The 15,557-nt window shown below is 39.8% G+C and overlaps 1 protein-coding gene across 1 annotated transcript in view; it reads left to right on the top strand.

Moving 5' to 3' along the window:
* The window catches only part of flrt1a (fibronectin leucine rich transmembrane protein 1a), a 32,057-nt gene extending 27,326 nt beyond the window's left edge, over nt 1-4,731 (top strand). The window contains exon 2 of the mRNA XM_056247351.1: nt 2,096-4,731. Within this exon, the coding sequence (XP_056103326.1) occupies nt 2,224-4,311 (2,088 nt within the window). The 5' untranslated portion in view covers nt 2,096-2,223 and the 3' untranslated portion in view covers nt 4,312-4,731. The remainder of the gene's footprint in view (nt 1-2,095) is intronic.
* The last annotated feature ends 10,826 nt before the right edge of the window (nt 4,732-15,557 follow it).

Here is a 15,557-nt window from a genome sequence, read left to right as displayed (position 1 = left end):
AAAAAACTTGAATACTCTACAACCGGGGCTGAATTTATGATTCAATTATTTATCCGATGTAGGCCTATATATCACCTGCAATTTAAAGTAACATCCATCAACTTTTAGCAAAATACGAAATTATTGTTTTAAAAATAAAATGTTTATTGAGTATGTAAATGAGTATAGATGCACATACAAAACGCCACCAAACCGCAATTATTAAAAATAACGTTCCCCAACTAAAGCCCCCCAGGTGGAATCCCTGCTCTAGAAAAATACACATGTGAAGATCGTGGATTGTGTTTGCTGCCAGGTGAGGTTGAAAGTAAAAGATTGTAAACCTTGTAAGCTAAAATTCCTGCTTAATCCAGTCAGTCAAAACACATGTTTATAAGCCCTCCCACTCTCTCTGCATATCAGTCTCTCTCTTGATCCTTCCTCTCTGTACTGTGTCCAGTGACCTGAATACCCAATATTGGTTAGAAGTCTCATTTGACCAGATTTTTTATTTAAAACACAACATATTTGGGTGCAAACAGACATGCGCTGCTTTTTCAGTAAACCGTAGCTCCATTTTCACCCTATTGTACAGTATGTGTACCGTTTTGCTAGTTATTCTTTTTCTGCCCTAAAAGTCTTCTCTTAGGTCATTGGTTATACTTCCATGGAACATGTGCTTATCCATTTCCACACAAAAAATGTCCTGCCACCTTGAGGTTTTCTTTTTTCTTCTTCTTCTTTTTTTTGAAAATCCTACTTTTCAAACTTGTCCTAGGTTGTTTGTCCAGTTTTCACAAAATTTGGTATGCATATTTATAGATACTCCTGATAAAAAGGTCGTCTAAAGATGTTAGATATATATAACTGTTTAGGAGATATAGTATATTTTGGGGATGTTGCCCATAATGACTAATTGGCCTATTTCTGGTAAACACAATGCCAAACTTTACAAAAGGAGGTACACATGATGATTATCTCTAAATGATAAGCCATTTTATTTCAATGTGATTGATAGAGGAAGGTTGTTATACATCCTTTTATATCCAGACTCATAGTTTGGTTGAATAGCCATATATTGGTTGAATAGATAACTCCATAGTGTGTGTCCTGTCCTAATTAGTTTGCAAAGTAATCTGTGATCTGCAAAATGCTTATAGATTAAAGAGTACCTTTACCTTTTTTTAAATCCTAATGATAGTGAATACTTATTTTTTTTCAGCTGCCAGACATGACTGAATATACACCAATTAAAACAGACAAAATATTTAAAAAGATATCTCACAAACCCGCTGATTTCCATGGCTATATATTTTTTATTTATTTATTGTATTTTTTTGGTCATTTCATGTGTTAATTAGTTTTCACAAGTGTAATGCTGTTAGCCTAATAGGGATTTATTCATTAAAAATCCTCTTTGATGAGAAATGGATGGCTAATCTGATTATAGTGTAAATTTTATAATTGGATGGTCATATATTTAAGAAGACATTGTCAACGAAATAGCCTCCCTATTATTTTTGTAGTGTAGTTGTCAAAATAGTAGCTTAACTGAATGTTTTTACAATATGAGCTTAAAGCTTGTAACTTTTTGTTTAAGATGTTGTTTTAAAGTAGATTCCCAACACTGCTTCTTTAAGGGGAAAAGTTTGAGTTTAAAACTGAACAAATCCACAAATCCAATATTGTACAACACAATGTGATATAAAACCCCATGGTACACTGCAACATGGTTGGAAGTAGCTTGTTACTGGAAAACATAGATTATTTTGAAAATTTGATCAACTAAATGTAGTTAAGTTAGTTGCATTGCAACTTTTAGTTACAACTCTTGTCATAAATTCCCTTTTTATTGAAGAGGAAGCCATGTCAGTCTTTCTCACTCAAAACATCAGTAAATGAGGCAAGCAGTTCAAACATCAATTGAACTGCAACTAAAATGGCTTAAATCTTCAGCATGAATAAGCAATTAGACATGATTCAATTAACATGTGCTGCCATGTATATGATGTTAGCCTTTCTCTGACTTTTATTGGAACATTATAAAAATCTATGCAAGGTATTAACTTGCTAACTAGTGTGTGTTTTTTCTCTCTCTCTCTTTAATCTTTTCCAGGGTGAAAGAAAACACGCTACAAGTCCAAAGTCCAAATGGACTTCTGAATCATCTTCTATAAAGAACCATTATATTGGTTGAATTGTGCTATAAAAGGCAAGCGGGGGCGAGGAGAGCTTGCTGGTTGCATGATGGCTCCTGAAGGTATAGGGGAGCTTCGAGACTTGCTCTTCTTTCTGCTGCTGTGCTTCACACTATTGGCTGAGCTATTGGAGATGACTGCAGCTTCCTCACTGGGATTGGATGGTGATGGTGACATAGTGTGCCCTTCTGTGTGTCGCTGTGACGAGGACTTTATTTACTGCAACGACCGAGGATTGAGCGCAATCCCACCTCTACCCCCATCTGCAACTGTCCTTTATCTTCAGAACAATCACATTGACAATGCAGGGCTTCCTAGGTCCTTGGAGCATCACACTACCGTGCGTGTTATATATCTCTATGATAACGAGCTCGATGACTTTCCATTGAATTTGCCACCTTCATTAAGAGAGCTCCACCTCCAGGACAACAACATTAGAGTGTTGCAAAGGGCTGCACTTGCTAGACTTCCGCTCCTTGAAAAGTTGCATTTGGACGACAACTCGGTTTCTACAGTGAGTATTGAGGACCAGGCCTTTGCGGACAACCCTAGATTACGTCTCCTCTTCCTTTCCAGAAACCACCTTTCCAGCATCCCATCTGGTCTTCCTGCCTCACTTGAAGAACTCCGTTTAGATGACAACCGAATCTCTACTATTCCCACTCATGCCTTCCGAGGTTTGTCCTCTTTACGCCGCCTGGTCTTGGACGGTAATCTTTTAGCTAATCAACGTATAGCTGATGATACCTTCTCACGTCTGGCAAACTTAACAGAACTCTCCCTGGTCCGTAATTCGCTTCAAACACCCCCACTTAACTTGCCCAGTGCCCATCTGCAGAGACTCTCCCTTCAGGACAATAACCTTATACACATGCCTCGGGGCTCACTTGATGGAATGCGCAGACTACAACGCCTAGATCTTTCCGGAAACAATCTGACTACCCTTCCCAGAGGATTGTTCAGGGACTTGGACAACCTGGGGCAGCTGCTTGTGCGAGGAAACCCATGGCACTGTGGGTGCAACTTGCGCTGGCTGCATGACTGGCTGGAGGCAAAGGGGAACACAATTACCGTGAGAGGCTTTATCTGCCAGACACCAGAGCGAGTCCGAGACATGGCGCTTAGAGACCTCACAAATCAGATGGATGAATGTGAGTTAGCTGCTGCAGGTGGTGGAGGAGTAGGTACAGGTGTTGGCGTTGGTGGTAACAGGGTGAGTGGAGGAGCGGTGGGAGTCATTTCTACCACTCTTTCTCCCCCTCAAGGGTCCCTGTTCACTCTCAGGTCCAAGCGACCAGGCCTGGGTCTTCCAGAAACAGGGTTGGACTACACATTAAGCAGCAGTGGTGTGGGCAAGAACCTAGCCCTGAATGTGAAACCCCTATCCCATGACAGCATCCGTGTTACTTGGAGTGTAGCGCAAACATCTTCTTCCTTTCGATTAAGCTGGCTTCGCCTGGGAACTAGCTCTGCCATGGGGTCCATCACAGAAACTTTGGTTAGGGGTGACCGGCGGGAGTACCTTCTCACTTCCCTGCAGCCTGCTTCCAGCTACATCATTTGCATGGTGCCTCTAGTGTCTAACAGTGGAAGCAGAAGTAGTTTGCCTGGGGGGGACACAGAATCAAACGAGGTACCAGTTTGTGCCAGAACAGAAACGTCTGATCCCGGCCTGCCTGATGAGGAACAAGGTGAAGAAGATAGCTCTGATCAAATGACTTCTCTGCCACTTGCAGGAATTATTGGAGGTGCTACGGCAATAGTTTCCCTTGCTCTTATCATTGCCATTTTCTGCTGGTATGGGCACCGTGCAGGGCGCCTCAAATCACGAGACCATTACAGTCATAGTGGCTCTCGCAAGAGCAAACACTATGATGACTACATTGAGTCAGGCACAAAGAAAGACAATACTATCTTAGAGATCAGAGGTCCTGGATTTCAGATGACACCAATGGCAACAAGGCAGACCCTTCAACCCAAACCAGTGCGAGAGGATTACATTATACACACCATCTTCCCTTCGAATGGCACAGGTCCATACAAGCCATCCCAAAACATGACCAACTCTGGCTATGGTACCAACCGTGGCTATAGAGAAGGAGGCATTCCAGATATAGATTACTCTTACACATGATAGCTTTGATTTAGAAACCATAATTAGGAGTCATGTATTGCATAGATACACAGTTTTTAATCAACATGGGCTCGGCTGAATCCCTTTGTGCCTTCTGGTCTCCATTACAATGTAGCCTGCTGTTCATGAGACTATAAAACTTTTAATTGGCCCAGATGCTTATAGGGAAGCATTATAAATGTGGTGCCAGGAGGCAATGATGCCATTTCAGGTGGCGATACCAAATGCTATTTTCACCTCCCGGTGTAATGATCAGTGTCCCTGACATTGCTGTTTTATCTCTGGCTGGTGCACTGAGGTGGATTCAAGGGCAGCCCACACTGCATTCAGCTTACAGACTGTTTATAAAGCTAAATGCATATAAAGGCAGCCTTCTCATCGGCTGCTAAATAACCAACCTGCTATTCATTTTAATGGTTTTCTCCTATGAGATAAAGGTTCCTGAGTCAAGGATTTGAACCAGGATTCTGAGTCCTGCATAAAGCAAGATAACGTCTTTGTTCAGAGAAACTGGAAATGTGTTGTGGCAAGTGATCCTTCTGGAAAATGCATGGGTTCACATGCATATTTGTTTTCGGAGATATGAGCTGCAGAACACAACTACTATTCCTAATAAAGAAGGAGTGTCTGGACCATGCAACGACATGGCCCTGAAAAACTACAGCAAGGTTTGAAATGCCTCAAAAACTAAATTAATTTGAAATCTTAAACACCTGAAAGCTGCCTGATGCTACTATGATAACGTCCAACAAGCGTTATGCTGACTGTTTTACTTTCAGACTGGTGTAAAGTTGAAAGGATGAATAAAAGGCGTTTATGTGTCTTGAGGACTTTCGATTTTTTTAAATTGCAACTGAACCCTGGTGTGTTGATGGATACAAACAACGCAAGTTAGAAATTGGACATTGTCATGACTCTGTTCCCTAGTTTGATTTTTGTGTTGTTTGTTCTTCTCAAATTTGTTTAACAATTTTTAAGTTATACAGCCCTGCTGATATTTTCAATGTAATATTCAAAGGTTTTCCTCTATAACTGAGGTCAGTCTGTTATCACTTATCCAATATTAAATCCCCCAAACAACCAATCAGAGCTAAAGCAGTCAGACAAGCCAAGCTCTCCCACTATATAAACAAACTGTTTCGGTTTACACCAACATGACAGTATCACACTTATTAAAAATAGGAATACGTCTGTAAAAACTTCATGGTAACACAAAACTTGCTTGTTTTCAAAAGATTGTCCCCTATAATGTTTTGCACATAAGAAACCAATGTTCTGTTAAGGTGGACCAAGATTTGTAGGTTGCTTAGCCCCATTCTTAGCACAAAATTGCATTCTTTAAATCGTTTATTTACATCTCCAAATGTCACTGAAGAAAAGGATATGGCCTTGTTGCTAACCACAGCAGTTGTACTGCTACGAGTCTTAGGAAGAAGAGAAAGGGTGTTAGAGGGAAACCAGGAATTTGAACCATAACACTGTGGACCATCACTGTGGGAGATAGAGAGTGCATCAGAATGTTGTATAATTTTGTAAGGTGGATGCATTTTGCTGAAAATTATTTTTCACTTTATTTCCTTGTGTAGAAATTATCTGTTTGTCGATGTCTTCAACCCATTAATTTAAGCTAACAGCAGGAGAGAATCCCACTTATCAGTCAATTTACGCAATGGTAGACGGTGAGAAAATGTATGTGTGCATTGTACGAAAGACTTTCCCAGAGTCTCTGGACATTTCTGTTCTGCTCCTCTGTATTTGTATTTATGTATTTGAGGACTTGTGGAGAATTTAAGACAGCTTACACTGCCTTGTATTTTATGTACTATTTGGCAATCTACTGTACTTGTCAAAAATAGGAAAGGATGGAGAGAGAGAGAGAGAGAGAAGTAGAATTTTCTAAACTAAAAAAGACCAAGAGATTATACAGAGAAAACATGGATTTGATATTAAAGCAGGGCCCCAACCGAAATTAAGGCTGTGGTGTTGAACTGTGCATGAAATGTTGTGTCATCTTCTTGCTGTCTGCTGTTGTGCTGGCGTTTGGTCTTTCTCCTTTCCCTCTGCACAAAGGACTGCTACTAACTTCTGTTTCAGAGATGAAAATGAATCAAGACTTCATGGCATTTCTGTACAAGTTGCCTTTTATTTATAGGCAAGTTGAGAGAAAACTACCCACTATTGCCATTGCTTCGATAACATAGCCCATTTTTTTGTATTTTTATTTAATTAATTTATTTTTTATCGTTTGTTTGCTTTATGTAGTACTAGTTCGCTCAAAAAAGGGAAATTGTGTCATTGTTTTCTTTTTTTTCATTCCAAATTCAACATGAAAAATGACAAGACTTACTTTTGGAGCACACAAATTTGGAAAAAATATTTTAGCAGAATCGTGAAGCAAAATGTCGATCAAATGAAACTTAGTCATCAGGTCAAAAGGACATAAAGGCACCATAAAAGCACAAAAAAAGTAGTCTGTATGACTCAGAAGACTATATTCCAAATCTTTTGTGTGAGGAACATTACTGAGGAACAGTTATCAGAATAGTTCTCATACTGTATATGAAATGAATGACTCCAGATGCCATGAGTTCGTGTGTGTCTTGTAACCTATCAAATTTAACTGAATGAGGGTTAGTAAATGCTTAGCTATTACTAGCATTTTTGGCTGAACTGTCTGCATTCATCTTAGGTATTATTTGCAACTGCTTTCAAGAGAATATTCACTGAATCTCAAGAGCAATTGAAACATGTTAAATAAACTGTTATTTTATTTCCCATGATTACTGTAATGCAGATTCATGCAGCCCCCACAGAGGCAATGAGATCGCAAGGTTTTGCAACTCTACAGGTGTAAATGGGTTCTTGCATTCAAGTTCCACCTATAGATCATATTTTCTCTCAGCTTGCAGCTGAAATGTTCAGGCGCTCATTCCCTGTCTTCACTTTCCCCTCCCTTCCTGAGAAACCTCTTTGATCTGCCGCCATTGTTTTCATTTGAATTTGCAGCATGTGCGAAGAAGGATTACAGAGTCAGTGTGTGTGTCCTTGCGTGTGTGATGATGATGTTCTTTAGGGGTTCAAAAATATGGAGGCGTACATTAAAAGTATTTTCTGTTGCAATTTTTCCTGTCTGTTTTATTCAAACCATCTGCAAATTCGGCATCTCCTGCCGACTCTGACCAGCAGTTGTTCCACCTGCACCCCATTAACGCAGATGTCTCTTTGCACACGCACACGCTCCACTATATACACACATGCATACACAAACACACACACTCCTTCTGTTGTCACCCCTTGAGACAGGAGCTCAACCTGCATACTCATTCTGTAAAATAACAGCAATACTTCCCCCTCACACACAACCCGTTCTCATTCCCAAGGCATCAAATACTGCTGCTCGGGGTTTTCATGTCACTACACAGATGATAAAGGGGTCCCTTAGTGTCTTTATAGCAACGTGGCCATCAACCCCATTGCTTTCAGCACAAAATCTATCATACCTGGATCAGTTGCTTGGTCCGAGCACGAGTTTGATCCCCAATGCAATGCTTCATTTTTTATATTTTAGAATTATTCTGCACGACTGCCGAAAGGGAATTATTTTGCAATAAATTGCGATTTGAACTTTGGGTCTTTCACGACCCAGATCTACATCTAACACGGAAAGATCTCTAACTGCAGCAAAAGTATAAAACTCTCCTGATATTTTAATGACAATTACAAAATAATAAAATAAAGCATATTTACCCTTTACCTTTTGGAACATGGAAGTTTTGGGCAGTTTTTTTTTTTTACCATCATCACTGTCATCGTTAGAGCTCATTGTATTATGCATCTGGCTCATGTTCAGAATCTCAACCATATTCTCAAAACTATTGTTTTCAATGTCTTCAAATGAATACTTTGATTGCTGACAGCTTCTTCACCAGATCCGCCATCAAGTGACAGTGACACTAATATTTGATCGCATAAAATTTGCTTGTCTGAGTATAAAAGTTTTCCTGATGATACTTGTGTATTCTTTTGTTTTCTTTTGTCATCATTGTGTCTCAGACATTGCCACTTTGAGGAATAAAGGTGAATCACACTTATTGAGTCATCAGAGATGGCATGGCAAAAATTAATTTCTTTGGCAACATTCTTGCAGCTCAATGCATATAACTCAAACCGAGTGAGAACACACAAACACAGATTTACCAAATCAAAGGTCATCAATAACGGTGATGAAATTAAATTTGATGATGAATAACCGGTGAATAACCGCACTGCAGTTCACATGAACCGTACCGCAGACCACCTTTTTAAATGGACTTGTTTACAGTTTGCGGGTGTGCAACCGAGTTCAGAAAACAGCATTCACATCATTCAAATGAAGCAAACTCTGACGTGAAAGTGCACCCAAATGATGTTCCGGATTTAAAAAGGAAGCTGTATTATGAATTAACTATTTTTGCGCATTTAAAGCCGGATTTACTAACAGCTTGCACCAACACAAACCCTCTTTGGGCTTTAAAAAAAACTACTGTAAGGATTTACTCAGACAAGCAGCGATGAAAGGTCATGTGGACACGGTTATTTTTGCGGTTGACCTTGTTGATTACACATTTGTAGGAGTTTCCCTGTCAGGCCGCTAAATTTATAGTGGAGAGTATTTGTTTTCGGTAGTCAATACTGGTGTTACCGCCATCATGTACAGCCCAAAAAATACATTTTGCGCCTGACATTGAATTAGCAAATTCTCCGTATATCACCCACAGAACTTTCAACTCCCATCTGCGGTTTTATTAGAAACATAATAACAGCCGCTCGCTAATTTCCCCTATTTAGTCAATCTGGCTCTTAATCAGCTGCTTCTGTATCTGAAGAATTCAGACTCAGAGTGATATTTTGGGGTGTTGTTTTCAATTTGAACTTGGCAGTAGTTGATGCCTTGAGAGTGAGAGCCTGTCACTCGACGATATCATCTGAAGGCTTCCTCCTATTCTCTGTCTGTCATATGTCACTGGTGCACTCTCGTCTCATCTCATCTATGGCCTTCCTCACTGTCATAACCGAGGCATCTGATCTGGGATGGTGTAATATGACTCTTTTTTTGCTGTCTAAGTGATGTAAGCAAGCAGTTAATGACCCCTGGCTTATAGAGTTCAGTGTGCAACAATAGGAAAACATTCCCGATACAAGGCTTCAATGGATTTCAAAATTGATTTCATTGCCTCATGCAGTCAATTTTATGTTATGGGAAAATTATAGCAGAGCCCCGCTCTGTTGCAGAACACACTAGAGGTTTCAGATAGTAATGACATGGTACTTTGACATACAGTATACTGGTACTGAATGATTATCACACTGAAAAAAGTTAAGCATAACCCTAATATTTGTTGGATTTAAGTTTAAAGGAACACCGTGTAACCTCTAGTGGTTAAAAGACAAAACTGCATGCATTTTGCGGAAGAACATTGATTTGGTTGTGCTGTGATTCGGTTCTGCGTGACTGTGCGGATGAATATGATTATACTACTGTTCATAAAACATTCACTATAGGCGTAAGAGATATAACCAGTTTAGATGGAAAGGATCTCAAGCTGACGAGCTGAAGACGTTACTGTAGCTTTACCCATTAATACACAAGATACTTCCTTGAGAATAAATTCCAGCACAACGCTACAACAACCATTATGTAATGATCCTTCACAATAGATGATGCTTTATAATGAACTCTGTTAGAGAGATATGGCAGTTTAACTGTTCAATAAAATACCTTACACACCTGTTGAGTAATTTAAAATACCATCTCCACGTCGCTTTTACAACGTTTCAAATCCCTCGGTTTCTCATCATCTCTGAAAAGCCAAGACAATGTTGATTCTCATTTTATTACGAGCTCTGTCGCTTTCTCTTTTAACCAGCAGACTCTCCTCTGTTCTGTGTTTTTTAACACGCTCCCGAAGGCTGCGTCCTCCAGAGGTCGCATTTGTCAGCCGCATGAGTTATAATGGATGTCTTATTTCAGAACAGTAACCATTATAATAAGACATCCTTTATAACGTATGCGGCCGACAAATGCGATCTCCAGAGGACGCAGCCTTCGAAATAACACACAACGGCACATATATGCGTCAAAGTAGCCAGAGCAACTTTTCTCTACGCAATTCCCCGCGGAAACCATCCCGCTAGGTCTAAAATATAAACACTTATAATAGGCTTACCATAGTGAATCATGGTAAAACAAAAGCATGTTTTGGAAGAAGGATTGATGATGTATTGACTCATTATTCGCCACTGGGGGATGGAAAATAATATTAATTCACGATAAAATTCATCAGTATTAGTTGGGATGTTTAGATCTTTTTAACAGCAAAACATGACAAAATACTGATCAAGATGGTTTTAATCATTTTTTGTGCAGTGCATATTTATATAACTGCATTTACACTTAAAAAGTACCATGTTGTAATATTTTTTTTTTTACTAACATTAAAAGCATGGATAAAATGGTTCTACTTTTTTATTTGTTGCCCATATATCTACAACAAAAACAAAACAGCAAATATATGTTTTTTTGGGTGGTTTATGGTAAATACTGTACTGAATAAAGTGCTGAAAATGTACAGTGCAGTTTACTAGATAATAGTGTTATTGTGTCCCACTGTTTGTTTTTTAGATTGTTTTTTTGTGCAAATATAGTCAATTTAACTTACAAAGAACTAAACCCTTTATGATTATTAAAGTTGGCAATTAACCGGATACACAGTGCACACAAATACATTATACTTTTTAATTCAATCCTCATCATTTTGTTATATTTAATAAAATTGTCCTTATTTTTCAGACTAAGTGAACCCCTTACTGTTTCTCATGTTTGATGCATATTTCATTCTATGAACTGCTGTTGGATAATGTAATCAGAGCAAACAAATGCTGCTATCATTACTTAACAAACAAAACCTGAAACCCCAAGTGAATCACATTGTTATGTTTTAGTTCTAGTTTTAGTGCTTTTAAAAGTAGAAGGTATGAGGTCACTGACTGTTTATGGATATTATTTGCCATCTCACCAAGCGAGAGAAAAACAGTTTAATGAATGTGTTTTTTTGTAAGTTGCAGCTTTTGAAAATATGACTCTCTTCCTCTGTCAAACTGTGATGAAAACTCAGACAAAAAAACAACAACACTATTTTGTATAAAGTATGTTTTTTTTTTCTATGTGATTAAAGGCAAATGTACTGAAACTGCCTCTGGGACTGAGTTCTTTAAACAATGTGAATGCATTAACTTGTATGTTTTATTTGTTATATGTGCATTAGAAAGATGACAGCACCAAATTAGTGTTAGTTGTTCCCAAACTTTAAAAGAATAATTGGTCAAACTTTATTTTTAATTAGTTGCCTTTAACTATACATCAACAAATAAGTACAACATACATGTATCCATGTTGTACTGCGCATTTGCTGTCACTGAGGTGGGATAGGGGTTAGGTGAGGGACAGGTTTGGTGGTGTGGGTAGGTTTGAGGGTTAGGGTTAAGAGGTAGGGGAAATGTCAACAGTGTAATTGTAGATGTAATAACAGAAATTAATTATAGATGTAATTACATGCTGGTATTTATTTAAAGGGATACTTCACCTCTGGAAAGATGAATGTGTATTTAAAATGGGTCATTTATGTAGAAAAAATGTGAAATTATTTTTTAATTTGGAGCTTTCTAGACCGAGAAAAGACAGAAAATTTATTTTTGGCTTATGTGGATGAAAGACAACAACTCCCAGAATGCACTTGCTTCACTGCCCTAGGAGGCCACGCCTACCGGTAACAGAGCGCAGTAGTTAAACAACAAGTCTAGGCTACTAGTGAGTCTACGTGATGAGTCTGCCCGAAAATGTGTTTCAAGATCGCCCAAAATGTCCGGGATTCGGCTTTTGCGTTCTACAGTCGCCATTCATTATGTTTACTGTGGCGAGCAGGACGAGGCTAGGGCCGCGGCCCGCGGGAGAACTGCGCGAGGCCGGTGGCGTGATTACCGATGAGCGGCCCGACACCTGTGAGACGCACGGGTCTCGTATCTCTCACGGAGGAGCGGGAATTTTCTTAGCAATGTTAAAACGCACATCAACCGATCACTTGTTTAGCGTTCATGTAAACCAGTGGCGGCTGCTGGTCTTTCAAAGAGGGGAAGCTCTTTTTTTTTTCAAGGTGTGGGGATGGTGAAAAGAGCGAGGACTCAGGTGCAGAGTTGATGGGCTTTATTTTAATAATAAAATAAAAAAATACAAACAAAAACTACGAACCAGCACAGGACAAGGAGAATAAATAGGGAGCAAAAAAGGCAGGTAACGAGGGAGGACAAGTGGGGCAAAATAACCAGTGGCGGATCTACATTGAATTACACCCAGGGCGAGACCCCCCTCGAGCACAACACAAAAAACCCCACAATAAAATCACATATCGTTCATTTGAAAAACACAGTTAAGAGAATCCAGTTATTTAACTATTGCTTTAATCTAACTTTCAGGGAGGAACCATTAGCTCACACAGCACAAGACAAAACATGACATGAAAGCACGTGACCGATGTAAACACGAACCGCATGCTACACAAAAAACAACACACTGAACAGAGCTAACACGAAACCGCACGCGAACACGACAAGACAAAACGTTATGCACGAGTCGACAACGACCATAGCTCATCCCGTGCACTCACAACAGAAAACAAACACGCAGAGCATGCATGTCCGAATCCCGACACAAAACCGAAACCAAACTAGCGCTAGACAGATGTGCCGTGATTCAAACACCACGCCCGCACATGTAACAAGGCACCTGACATCTACGGAGGAAATGTAGGAATTAGGTTAAACTGTGAAATGTATGATGAAAATTGCAAATACCAAGAAATATTACAGCAGTTCGTCTTTCGAATAGACTTGCAAAATCCGCGATGAGACTGAGCTCGAAATCTCGAATGGCAGTGACTTTGTTTTTATTGTGCGAAATCGCTGTCAATCAAAAGGAGATATAACAGACATAATCGCAGCATTTATCTAATGACCGTCTAGTTTCGAAGCACTGAAAAAAACTGTTCAAAGCAGCTCCATTGAAGTCAATGGACGCTGAGCTTCAACAAGGAAATGCCATAGGGAAATGCACTGTGACGCGCTACGGGAATGTATGAGTCAACGAACTCATCTTCAAGATGACCGTGTTCTAACGCATTTTTAGTCAATAAAATGTTAACACAATAGTACACATTTGACCATTAATTTTTTGACATTATAGGGGAAGCTGAGCTTCCCTTGCAGTCTTAAAGAAATCGCCACTGATGTAAACACTACATTCAGATTCACCAATCGGAATGACTTCAGTTAGATTGAAACAAAAGGTGTGCATGTAAACAATGAATGGCGACTGCAGAAAGCAAAAGCTGAATCCCGGACATGTCCGGGAAAAAGAGGATGGTAACCCCTACTACTCAGCTTTCTCCACAGAACAAGAGCCTGCTAGCTTAGCTTAGCTTCCAAAAAATGATGTCTGACACTATGTGTACATTCTTTGTATTCTACTAATACAAAGCTTAATGCTAAATCCTGAAGTATCCCTTTAAGCACTATGTAAAAGATAAGTAGCTACACGAAAAGTGCATTGTATCAAATTATTCATTAAAATGATCTGCTATGTTGCAGCTATTGATAATTGCTGCTGCTACAGAGCAAGTATGGACTTGCTACTGCTAATACAAAGACACACTGCTGTGAGCATGTAAGATATGCTGCTGCAGGATACATAGACATAAACATAAATCCCGTAGCAAATCTAGACAGGTGGAGCTGGGGGATGTGGAGGGGTTCAGAGAAACTCTTATATTGCACTGCAGGACTAGCCTAAACAAACAATGAACCAGACTATTTAAATGTTGAGCAAGCGGCACCACCGCCTTAGGCATCTCCTGACAGTCACGCTCCTTCATGCTGTCTGATCTTCTCAGCATAGAGCGCCCCTCCCCATTGTGCCCCTCGTTCATCCCGTAACATTAATGTAACAATGTTAAAGGCTCAGGGAAGAAGGAGGCGGGAACCGGTGAACAGTAAATGTAAATTTAATCTCCAAATAAACAAAGAAAAAAATGAAAGTAAAGCGGCAGCCCCTCACAGACAACTGCTGCATAAGCTCAAATAAAACACCAACATAAAGTCCAGGCACACTTTCGTCTTGTACTGTCGTCACTTCGCCTTTTATTCTTCCGGAGCTCCTCTGTGGGTCTCGAGACCAGTGTGGCACGCAGGTGATGCTCATAAACACTCGCACCACCGGCCTCGCTCCGTTCCCACGGCTTTCGGCCTCGCCCTGCTTGTCCCCGTGTGAAGACCATTGACCTTAAGGTAAATATTTTTATGTTATTTTCAGTGGTGATACAAACTTTAAAATAGAAAACAAAAGCAATTGTTTTGAAAAACTGTTTTTTAAATTGTTTTTGGTTTAATTAATGAAAATTTATTGGATGGTAGACATCATATAACAGCAAGCATGTAGACATTTCTACACTGGTTAAAGGGTTAGTTCACCCAAAAATGAAAATTGTGTCATTAATGACTCTCCCTCATGTCGTTCCAAGCCCGTAAGACCTCCGTTCATCTTCAGAACACAGTTTAAGATATTTTAGATTTAGTCCGAGAGCTTTCTGTCCCTCCATTGAAAATGTATGTACGGTATACTGTCCTTGTCCAGAAAGGAAATAAAGACATCATCAAAGTAGTCCATGTGACATCAGTGGGTTAGTTAGAATGCTTTGAAGCATCGAAAATACATTTTGGTCCAAAAATAACAAAAACTACGACTTTATTCAGCATTGTATTGTCTTCCGGTTCTGTTGTGGATCCGCGTTCACGAGTCCGCAGTGACGCTGATGACGTGTCTCTGGTGCGTCTGTGTATTCGGGTTCAAATAAATATGTCTGGGCAAAAAAATGCCTTCCTCTGTGTGGAAATCGTCTCAGGTTACTACTGTAACCATAGTTCCCTGAGAAAGGGAACGAGACGATGCGTCATCGACGCTTTGGGAACGCCCCCAGCGTGAATGCGTCTGAGCATCAATGTCAACTAGTCCAATGGAAAGAATGAGCGTCACGGGCGGGTGACGTCATGACCAGGAAGGCATAAGAGCACATCCGGTGAAACGCGGCATTAGCTTCAAAAAGTCGAAGCAAGCCGATCACAGGGATGCAGGAAGTATGGCAGGGTGACGCATCGTCTCG

The sequence above is a fragment of the Rhinichthys klamathensis genome, unplaced genomic scaffold (assembly GCF_029890125.1).
Source record: "Rhinichthys klamathensis goyatoka isolate OS25496 unplaced genomic scaffold, OSU_Roscu_1.1 h1tg000046l_1, whole genome shotgun sequence".
NCBI classification, from domain to species: domain Eukaryota; kingdom Metazoa; phylum Chordata; class Actinopteri; order Cypriniformes; family Leuciscidae; genus Rhinichthys; species Rhinichthys klamathensis.
The sequence above is the reverse complement of the archived record's forward strand: the minus strand, read 5'-3'. Positions and strand labels throughout refer to the sequence as shown.